This window comes from Gymnodraco acuticeps, unplaced genomic scaffold, assembly GCF_902827175.1.
Source record: "Gymnodraco acuticeps unplaced genomic scaffold, fGymAcu1.1, whole genome shotgun sequence".
Taxonomy (NCBI): Eukaryota; Metazoa; Chordata; class Actinopteri; order Perciformes; family Bathydraconidae; genus Gymnodraco; species Gymnodraco acuticeps.
Genome location: NW_022990590.1, coordinates 5349568 through 5361363, shown reverse-complemented (window position 1 = coordinate 5361363; position 11796 = coordinate 5349568). Strand labels below are relative to the sequence as shown.

General features: G+C 41.7%; 1 protein-coding gene across 1 annotated transcript; it reads right to left on the bottom strand.

Moving 5' to 3' along the window:
• Positions 1 to 2490: 2490 nt before the first annotated feature.
• Positions 2491 to 3579, bottom strand: LOC117554201 (the record flags this gene model as incomplete). Its single annotated transcript, XM_034228499.1, has 2 exons — positions 2491 to 3267; positions 3463 to 3579. Coding segments are annotated over 2 exons (894 nt in total), but the record flags the coding sequence as incomplete, so codon positions are not given.
• Between the last annotated feature and the right edge of the window lie 8217 nt (positions 3580 to 11796).

Here is an 11796-nt window from a genome sequence, read left to right as displayed (position 1 = left end):
CGTACACATGCTGCAGTTTTTGCGTGGCTGTGTCTTTAGTTGAAAGCCCAGTGGCGATCTGTTCATCTGTCATTCTGATCATACAGTCAATAACTTTGTTGTTATTAGAATCTGGTTAGCTAGCTATGCTAACGAATATAAGAAGCGTTTTCTACAACCAGTGAGGTAAAGGCACATCTTTATATGATCATTATAGTTATACAAAAATAAGAGAATAAAGTAAACAGGTATAAAATACTATACGACAGTAAAAAACAGTTGTTATTAATAAACAAGGATACAGTTTGAAAGGGGAGTGATTTGTAAAATATCCATAAAGAAAAAGTAAATCTACCTAGTGTCAGCAGAAAGTATTAAAAATAATGATTACAACAAAATGCAAAAAATGTATTAAAAAATATATAAAATATATTTTAAGATCATGTTTAATCATTTGATTTGTCTGCACATTGCTGTTTTAGTCTGTGTTCTTCTAATTAGTGTCTACAGTGTGTGCCTATTGAGCTGTTTAGAGCCATGTGGGACAAAACCCGATCCTGCCCCTCCCTCTCTCTGTCTAAGTGAACGGTGACTGTAAAAACTACACTGCGCATGCTCAGAGTATTTTCCTATTTAATGTGTGTGGCAATAAAATAATGACCATAGGGGCATAGTGCTGCCATCCCCACCATTGGTCATCTCACATCATTCAGAGCTGATTGGCTGTAAGTATGTGTGCCGAAAAGTGTGGTGTGTGAAGAGGAGACGAGAGAGCTGCAGTGAGGCGTCCTAAAACCCGGAAGTAAGCTACGCATGGCTTCCCTCGACAAAAAAGCAATGATATTTCTCCCTAGGATTTTAGAAAATAGCTCAAAATAAGGTCTGGGAAACGTAGCTGTTCAGCCGGATAATATCCACATGTCTACCCTACTTTTATAATTTTATAATCATAAATCTATTGATTAGATTAGATTTATGATAGACTTTTGAAACTACAAGAACATAAGGAGGACTTTTACAAAAAAATTATAGAGATTTTTGTCCAGAGGTATAGGCAAATGGACTTAATCTTCAAGTCAAGGTAAGACTGCAATTTTATTGAAAATGGGATCTTACTAAGAGAGAAAAATTCAATATTTAAATGATACAATTAAATTGTTTGGGTATCCTTTTGTTGAACTGTCTGTTTAAAATTAATTGAAGCATCAGACAAAAAAAGCTTTTGAAAATAATATTATATTTTGATTTAGGTCAAAATATAATATTTGTAAACCTGAAGAGTCAGTGCCAGTGCCTCACCAGCCATGAACCTCACTGCAGAAGCTTATAGACATCTAAGTTTTTTGTGCCCCACCACTTTTGTACATATAAAAACGCCACTGCATATGGGTGTTGAGAGATGTATCCATTGATCTCCTAATATTGCTCTCAAAGTGCACCAGATTGATGCTTTTAACTTCAACATTTAAACAAAAATCTTCCCGGGGGAGCATGCCCCCGGACCCCCCTAGAGGAGGTTAGGTCCCCCCCCACTTAAATCATGTCCACATGGATAGGAAACTAAATACATTTGCCCACATCTTGTGTCCATATCTTTCTGTTTTGGTGGTCATGCCATAACCGTGCACGTGCATGCATGCGCGAGTCATGGTAAGATATCTGGATTAAGAGGTTTCTTTTTCTTTGCACAGCATGAAAGAAAGGCGAAATGAATGGGCTGTGATTTTAGTATTTTTAAGCAGAGGTCAATCATTTTTACGGCCCTCGGAGGATGTTGAAAAAATTGAAAGGGCCCTTGAGAGGAAAAAGTTTCCCCACCCCTGCTTTAAAGTATAACACCTTTGACATTCATCAATTTCTGTCTTGAACATATTGAATATCTCAAAAACACCTTCAGTGCTGAGAGTACAGATGAATGGTATATGAGTCAAGGTGTTTGAACCTTATATATTTTATATTTTTCAATTGCATAAAAAATGACTCACATTCAAATCACACACCAACTTTTTGGTGAAAATTATTATATTTGAGGGAAAATTATTATATCCTTGCCCTTTTGCTCTGTTGATTCAGTTGTAATGAGCTTCTTTAATATGCCCATGCAAACACAGCGGCCCTGGGTTTACTGAATGTTTTAATATCTGGACTCAAAATGCAAACATGAGGAAATTAATTTCTTCAGAAGGGGTATTGATAAGGGCAGATAAACATCTTGTGATTCAGATGTGGTGATTGGGATACATAGGATTGTTTCTTTCTGCTTAAAACTAGGTGTTAATTACATTACATTACATTACATTGCATTTAGCCGACGCTTTTATCCAAAGCGACTTACAATAAGTACATTCGACCAGGAAGACACAACCTTGAAGAAAACAGAATCATATAAGTACATCAGGTTTCATAGAGCCAAACATTTCAAGTGCTACTCAACTGGCTTTAGGTAAGCCAGTCCTTTATTAGTATAAAAGTGCTTTGTTAATAGTTCTAACGCTCGAAGTGGAGTCGAAAGAGATGAGTTTTCAGTTTGCGCCGGAAGATGTGCAAGCTATCTGCCGTCCTGATGTCAATGGGGAGCTCATTCCACCATCTTGGAGCCAGGACAGCAAACCCACGTGTTTTCGCCGATGGGAACTTGGGTCCCCCTCGCAGCGAGGGCGCAACGAGTCGTTTGGCTGATGCAGAGCGTAGTGCACGCGCTGGGGTGTACGGTTTAACCATGTCCTGGATGTAGGAAGGGCCAGATCCATTCGCAGCATGGTAAGCAAGTACCAGTGTCTTGAAGTGGATTCTAGCAGTTACCGGAAGCCAGTGAAGGGAGCGGAGGAGCGGAGTGGTGTGGGAGAATTTAGGAAGGTTGAAGACCAGACGAGCCGCTGCATTCTGGATGAGCTGCAGAGGTCGGATGGCACATGCAGGTAGACCAGCCAGGAGGGAGTTGCAGTAGTCTAGGCGTGAGATGACGAGAGCCTGGACCAGAACCTGAGTCGCTTTCTGAGTCAGCTGGGGACGTATCTTCCTGATGTTGTAAAGCGTGTATCTGCAGCAACGGGTTGTAGCAGCGATGTTTGCAGTGAAGGACAGGTTGTTATCTAGGGTCACACCCAGATTCCTTGCAGTCTGAGTCGGGGAAACAACTGAGGTGCCGATGTTGATTGTTAGGTCAAGAGTGGGACAATCATTTCCCGGGAGGAAGAGCAGCTCAGTCTTGTCAAGGTTGAGCTTGAGGTGGTGAGCAGACATCCACTGAGAGATGTCAGCTAGACAAGCAGAGATGCGTGCAACGACCTGGGTCTCTGAGCGGGGAAAGGACAGAATTAATTGGGTGTCATCAGCGTAGCAGTGGTAAGAAAAACCATGCGGGCTAATGACTGATCCGAGCGAGTTTGTGTACACGGAGAAGAGGAGGGGACCAAGAACAGAGCCCTGAGGGACCCCCGTAGTTAATTGACAAGGGTCGGACTCAGACCCTCTCCAAGTCACCCTGTAGGTACGGTCTTTCAGGTATGAGGTGAGGAGGGAAAGTGCAGAGCCTGAAACTCCAAGTTTTTGGAGAGTGCGAAGGAGGATCTGATGATTCACCGTGTCGAATGCGGCAGACAGGTCCAATAGGATGATGACAGAGGAGAGGGATGCAGTTTTGGCAGTGTGCAGTTCCTCCGTGACAGCAATGAGAGCAGTTTCTGTGGAGTGACCTGCCTTGAAACCAGACTGGTGCGGATCCAGAAGGTTGTTCTGATTGAGATAACAGGAGAGTTGTTTAAAGACAGCGCGTTCAAGTGATTTAGACAAGAACGGGAGGAGAGAGACAGGCCTGTAGTTTATAACATCAGACGGGTTGAGAGTGGGTTTCTTTAGGAGAGGGTTTACTCTTGCCTCCTTGAGACTGTTTGGAAAGTGACCAGAAGTTAGAGAAGTGTTGATGAAATGGGTGAGAAACGGTAGAATATCAGGAGCGATAGTCTGTAGGAGGTTTGAAGGGATAGGGTCCAGAGGACAGGTGGTAGGGTGGGCAGAGGTAATGAGGGTAAGAACCTCACTTGGAGAGAGAGGGGAAAAGGAGGTAAGTGTGTTGGTGGAAGGAGGGTCTGGTGACCCAGCGGTGAGTAAAGGTGAGTCAGAAAAAGAAGAGCGAATATCATCAACCTTTTTCTCAAAGTGGGTAACAAAGTCGCTTGACAGAAGTGAGGAGGGGGGAGGAGCTTTTGGAGGGTCCAAGAGGGTGGAGAAGATGGAAAATAGTTTTTTAGGATTGGAATAGGAAGATTGGATCTTATCTTGAAAGAAAGTGCTTTTTGCCTGAGAGATCGAAGCAGAGAAAGAGGAGAGGAGAGCTTGATAGGTTAGGAGGTCGTCACGGTGTTTGGATTTCCGCTCTGCTGCCCTAAGGACGGTTCTATTAGCACGCAGTGCATCATTTATCCAGGGAGCAGGAGGGGACTGACGAGCCTGCCGAGATGTGAGAGGACAGAGCGAGTCCAGAGTGGATGAGAGAGTAGAGAGGAGAGTTTCTGCAGCAGAGTTTGGAGGCAGGAGATGGAACGAATCAGAGGAAGGGAGGGCTGAGAGCACCGACGAGGCAAAGGTAGAGGGGGAGAGGGAGCGAAGGTTACGGCGGACAAGTGCAGGATGGGAAGAGATTAGTTTGTTATGTTTGGAAAGGGATAGAGAGAATGAAATGAAGAAGTGATCAGATGTGTGGAGCGGGTTTACAGAGAGGTTAGAAGTAGAGCAGTTCCTTGAGAATATGAGATCAAGGACATTGCCAGCTTTATGAGTCAGTGGGGACGGAGACAGTGAGAAAGCAAAGGCGGTTAACAGAGATGTTAGTTCGTCTATCTTCCCCGTCTGGAGGTTGAAGTCTCCGAGAAGTACAGCGGGAGGACCAGTTTCAGGGATGAGTGAGAGGAGATTATCTAATTCCTCCAAGAAGTCCCCCAAGGCGCCTGGTGGACGGTAGAGAACAACAATGGTTAACTGTATAGGATGGGTTACTGTGACGGCATGGAATTCAAAAGTGGAAGGAGTGAAGTTAGGTAGCTTGAAGAGGGAAAAGCTCCATTTGGGAGAGAGCAGGAGACCAGTGCCACCTCCTCTGCCAGTGGGTCTGGGTGTATGGGAGAAGGAATATGCAGTGGAGAGAGCTGCTGGGGTGGATGTGTTGGATGGAGTAATCCAGGTCTCAGTGAGAGCAAGGAAATCCAGAGACTGCAGGGAGGCGTAGCCAGAGATGAAGTCAGCCTTGGGAACAGCTGACTGGCAATTCCACAGGCCACCAGAAACTAGATGTTGGATCTCAGTGGAGCACGTGGGATAGACGAGAGCAGGCCGGTTATATCGATTAGGAGATACACGGGGCCAGTGATAATTGCGAGAAGACACATGAACAGGAATGGAGAAAATACACATGATTATAGCATGAGGGGCTAGAAAACTAAAGAAAAGATAAATAAGACACCAGCTCAATCAGAGTAGGATTTGCCTCCTCTTTGCCCCCCTCGTGACTCCCGCAGGACTCCAATGTCTTTGTCAGTCTTTGACTCCCGCAGGACTCCAATGTCTTTGTCAGTCTTCGGCTGTCTGACGCTGAAGCTGACGCTCCAGGAAAGAGCTACCCAAAAATGGATGCCTGATTGCTCAGTTCACACAGCTGTAGGGCCACGGCCCTCTAATTAGTTAACTATCTACAGCTGATGGGCGACAATAGACTGGCCTTGCCTATATTAATGCAGGCTTGAGTGCTGAGACCTGTAAAGCAGGTTTCGCCTATATTAATGCAGGCTTGAGTGCTGAGACCTGTAAAGCAGGTTTCGCCTGAGCAGATCTGAGATTTAAAATCTCTCAAACGCGATTTAGCCGTTAAAGCTACAATAACAATTTATACAGAGTCGAATAAATGAAACAGAGAAGTCTAATTAAACAAGAATATAACTTACAGTGGTTGCTGCGTCAATAGGTAATGTCGTCACCGGGTCCAGATGCACACTGTTAATACATGTGGAAATATGAAAGAGGCCCTATTATGCTTATGATTTTCTCTTTCCTGTAGTGTAGTATACTGTAGGTTTGTCCCTCCCTTGTTTACATCGGTAACATGATGGCAGCACTATGTTAAACTTGCGCTTCTATTGGCTAGCCCTCCAACACATTGTATTTGATAGGCTAGGAGGTATAGGACATCTTTGAAATATTGACCTATCACAACAGAGCTGGCAAGCCAACCAATTAGAGCAGATTAGGCTCTGGTTTCAGACAGAGGGTGAAAAGAGCAGCACAGGCAGTATGAGAAAAATAAAGAGCCTTTTGAACATTAAAGTATTAGACATGTCACAAAATACAATTGTACACCTGAAAACTAGCAGTTTTGATCCAGTACATCACCGTTACGTAATTAGGCAGGGAAAAAATACATAATTAGGTAACCGATGCATTTAAGATCATTTGAGAATCTAACATTAAAGACCAATATACTACCATGCACAGCACTAAACAACAAGGCTCACACGTTGACCTCTGACATTGAAAGAAATGCTCCCACTGGGTGAAAATGTCACCTTTATTTTGCATGTAAAGCAGAAGTGGAGCAGCATCTCAGTGCAAGAAATTCCTTCCAGGTATGAAAATTCTGTAACCATCCAAGGACTTTTATTTAAAGAAATATTCACAGGTACGACCAACCACTGTCTGAATTTGCTTAATTAAAAGCAGTTTTTAATTTAAACATGCTAAAACATCTTTGTTACCCAATTTGTTCTCTAAAGATTAATTATTGTGTCGCCTTCTTGAATTAACTAATTCAAGTTATGTTATTGATATTTGTTTACTTTGTATATTTAGTATTGAGTAATTTCACATTTTTAACAGTTCATTAATTCTTGTATCGGAATTTAATGAGCCTTTCCAGTCCTGCTCACAAACACATGCATCATAGTAGGTTTTCGTTTATTTCTGCCCCATGGTTGGTGCTTTAACAACTGAAACACATCTGCTGCAGGACACATGCCACCAAACTTTAACAGGCGTATAAACCCCTTATACCCCAGTGTCCCTTTGTAGCTCCCTATTCTGCTATTGCTTCCAAAATCCACCCAAAAGCAGAGTTAGCAATGGAAGCCTTTAAACTGCACAGCTGGTGCCCAAATATCCCATGAAATTATATTTCACATTCTCTCCTGCTATCTCACTGAAGAGTTGCCACCTCATTTCCTATATGTGGCTATAAAGCAGGAAGTAGAGCTCACGTGTACTTACCTTTAAGGCTGTCTGCTGTCACATGCTTCCCTGATGTCAGATTAAGATAAGGCCTCTTTTAGTTCATATATGATTCCTCCCTTTGCAGCTAGCATGCTAAAATACTTAAACCTCTCCCTTGACCAGTGATTTCTCCACATGTTGCCAGCCCCTAGACTTTTGGGGGCCTTAAGCAAGCTTTGGCTTGGAGGCCCCCCTCACTCTAGCGCGTTCTCACTACACACAACACGGAACCAACTTTTGTCTTATGATGTTAGCATAAGCACACATATTGTATAAATAAGCATGTAAACACCGTGGTCCTCACCTCCTCTAAGGGGGTCCGGGGGCATGCTCCCCGGGAAGATTTTTTTTTTTTAAATATTGAAGTTAAAAGCATCAATCTGGTGTACTTTGAGAGCAAAATGAAGAGATCTATGGATACATCTCTCAGATTGTATGACAAAGTGTTTATTTAATATATCTGGCTAGCTATAGCTACTTGCTAACGGTTTAGCTTACCCCCACGATTCAAAGTAATGTCAACGTAGCTGTAATTTATGCTTTGCTTACATGTTCGCATAACTTGGAAGTTTACTGACATTTACATACCTTGTTTACCTGGCTCAAGTGGTGACTCTGGGGTTGTTGTGTGAGCCACCACTACGTCTTTTTTAAGAAAAAATGTTCTTATGTCCATCTTCAAAAACTCTGAGTCCGACTGACAGTTTATTTTAAACATTGTCACAGCTCACAGGATAGGTATACCTGTCAACAAATAAGACAGATGTTTATTTCCATTCAACTCTCTGGTTGGTCTGGTGCCTTGCCTCTGTTGCATTCACTGAACACGGGAAATTACAATCTTGCCGTCCTCTCATGATGAGGTTCAGGAAAAGCATGGTTAATGTATTATATGATTGACTCAATAATATAATACATGACTTTGAGAGTAGGCAATGTAGGCATATTAACACAATAACTCGTTTTTTTTCTTTTTTCATTATTTTGTTTTGTTGCTAGGGGGCCCTTAGTGGCTGCGGGGCCCTAAGCGGCCACTTATGTCGCTTAATGGGTCGGGCCGGCTCTGGTTGCCAGGCACATATAGCTTAATCATCGTATTGCGTACTAGCATATTAACCTCCTGGGTCTCAGGAGGATATAACTATAGAGTACAAGATTCTTGTTTAAAAAAACGAAACATTTAAACAACTCGGATATAATAAAACTAAAAAGTCAACCACAGGCCGTGTTTAGCTAGATAGATAGCTATCCAAGAGTTGAACAAATCTGCCCTCAAAAGCTGTCACTTCTGTTATAGAATAGAATAGAATTGGAGGGATGAAACCCTCTTTAATGGTCACACATGCAGAGCACACAGTGAAATGTGGTCTCTGCTTTTAACCCATCCTAGTAGGCTACTAGCAGTGTTGGCAGTGGTGAACGCTGCCAGGACATATTTTTGTATTTCCAAGTCAGCCCTGAGGCCTGTAGCCTACTACGTATCCAGTTCAACATACCCTGGATATGTTTGAGTTATCTGGCTTAACTAACCCAAAACAAACATGATCTCGCTAAGCGGTCCTACGACGCTGTTATTACAGAGCCCCCTAGGGGACATGGAGAAGAAGATTTATGTTTGGTGTCTTTCTGAACATTGAGTCTATTTATTACTAGATGTAACCAGGCTAAATGGTGATTTTCCGTCAGCATTTATTTGGTGATTCACCCCCTCTCAAAGCCTTCCCATATCCGTTTTTGCAGAGCTGTTAACAGCACTCCTACAGTCTTTGTGAAAAGCATGTTGCGAGGCCATATTGGCCTATAACTATCTGGGAGCAATGGGCCAGTGCGAGGGATGATTCACGTCCACAGAAGAGCTCATATCACTCGGGTGTCAAACGGACAACGTTGAAAGGGAACGAACCATAATATGATTGCCGTCATTAAAAGCTGGGAAAGTGCTCTGCATAGCGTTAAGCAGAGACACACACAACACACATATTGGACAAAACGAGTTATTGGTGCACGCACAATTTGCCACCTGAATAAACTTCGCTCAAGGTTAGGGAATAACAGCTACGAGCAATCCTAAAATCTGCACCCATAATTCCGTCATTTGAAAGACATTTTATTTGAACCGATAACATAAATATGCGGTTATCCAGTCTGAGCTTTTGAATCAGTTTGAGTTTATTGAAATACTTTCTCTCAAAGCCAGAGTAGGTGATCTCATCCAGGAACCTGTTAGCTTTTTTATGTTTTATTTGGTACATTTGAATCCAACCCTGTACTGTTTACCTGAGTGGTTTCGGTGTGCATAAAAAAACAGATTCAAGGCCAGCAGGTGATTTCATGCCACTTACAAGTGAATCCCAGAGAGGGCAATATAAAGTGAGATTCCAATAAAAAAAAAGCTTCCCTACAAAACCCATAATAAAGTTGATTTACTGATTCTATTGGGCTGTAGTTGTAATTTACCCCACACTTGTCCAAACACCTCCCAGAAGTTTTAAAGTATGTATGTATATAGTAGCCTACTTAATAGAAAAAAATGTATAATCCATTATAATCTGTCTAAATTCATAGATATGGCGGTCGTTTGTTGACAAAAAGCAAGAGTGATGTACATTAGAATGCTTTAAAAAAAAAATGCCATTATAATGTATTACTATAACTAGGCTACTAAGGAATTTCAAGTACCAAAAAAACATCATAAATATTTATGTTTGCTTAATTACACAGACCCACAGACCGAAAGGCAGATGTTAACGCATTATAGACATAAAATATTTAGTTTTTTTAGGGGGTTACATCCTTAGACTGTATGTATGGTCTGCAATTGGTTTGTAAACATAAAACAATAAATAAAATATTAAAACGTTTCATATTCCTTGAACCTGCCTCCCCTAAAAGTCCAATGACTTTCAACACCATATAGCAGTAACCTTTCCCTCTGAGGCCACAGATGCATCCCAGTGCTCGTTATTTTACCCTTTTGAAAAATCCATAATTTTTGACAGCGCAAGATTAATAATGTTTTGTCCAATAAACAGCTGACCTGAGCAATGGTGTGACTGATTACAAATAGCCTGCTTAAATGCCGCTGTCAGTTGTTAATAATGGTAGGGAAGGCTGAGCCAAAGAGAAAACGGCAACGCAATTTCTGATTTGGACCAAGGAAACTATGTGAGGAGACTGTGAATAAAATATCCAAAGAAAAGGGAGATATTCTTCAGGAAATGGTCTAAAAACAAGCAGATTTCCTTATGCAACTGACATAAACATCTGTGTAAAGCTCCAAATTAGTCTGACATGCATTTTATTTGTATTATAAGGAGACTGCAGCCAAAACATCTGATGACATCATAGGTCTGAGAGAGTGCTGAATTCTTCCTGTTGTAGTTACTGTGCAGTTCTCCAAGGCGGGTGAAGGTAGCTAAAGCGTGATAATTGATTATAGAGTGTTTCTGCTGGTGATTTGTAAAGCTCAGGATTCAAATCATTCACAGCCCACTCAGAGACACGCTGCCTCAGAGGAGAGCGTTTCCTCCGGGGATGGATCTCTACTGACACCTAGTGGGGGTGAAAAGTACATTTAAGCAACAAATATCAGGCTTCTTTTTTATTTATTTAGTACAAGCAAGAGATACGCTGAAGGCAGTATGATGAGATGACAATAACAGCTCAAACACTAATACAAATAATAATATAAAATAAATAACAAAAGACGTTCATAAATTAGATTAGATCAGATAGATTAAATTGATTGTCCCCAGGGGGATATTCATTTTCACAGCACTGTACATGTACCCAATTTACTTACAATATATAAAGAACAACAATAACACAGACAACAACAGATAGCTTCACACATGGAAGTTACACTCAGCGAGGCCTGTTATGTAAGGCAGCAATGACTGCAGGAATAAAGCTTTCTCCAAAGCGAGCCCTTTTACATTTCAATGTTCCTACTCCCGGATGGCAGTGGGGTGAGGTACTGATTGAGTGGGTGTATGATTGACATATGACAGTTATTGTGGTTGCAATGCATGAGATGGCCGTGTTGTTAACCACTGAGGTTGGGTGTAGGGAGTCAAATGATCCTGGCAGCAGTGTTGGTAATGCGTGTGAGTTTGGTCCGGTTAGTGACAGTGAGCATATTGAAAAAGCAAGAGGAGCAGTACACAAGGTTGGTTTGGATAATGCTTTGAAAGAGTAGTAGGAGAAGAGAGTGGGACATGTACAGTCCTTTGAGTTTACGGACGACATATAATCTTTGTTGGCTCCTTTTGAAGATGTCGGTGGTATGTTGGTTGAAATTAAGTTTATTGTCCAGTGTTACTCCAAGGTATTTCAAATACTCACATGACATGCCGGACATATTTATCGTTCAATATAATCCCACTCTTGGGAATAAAATTGGTGGACTGTTTTATCTGCAAACATGTAGGTTTTATGAATTCATTGATTGAGTCTTATTGAATCCGACTCATTATTCACTTGCTTTATTGAATATTAAAGACATTTGTTTTGTTTGTCTTGAAACAAGACAGCATTAGGCACTAGTTTATTTGTGAAAAACTG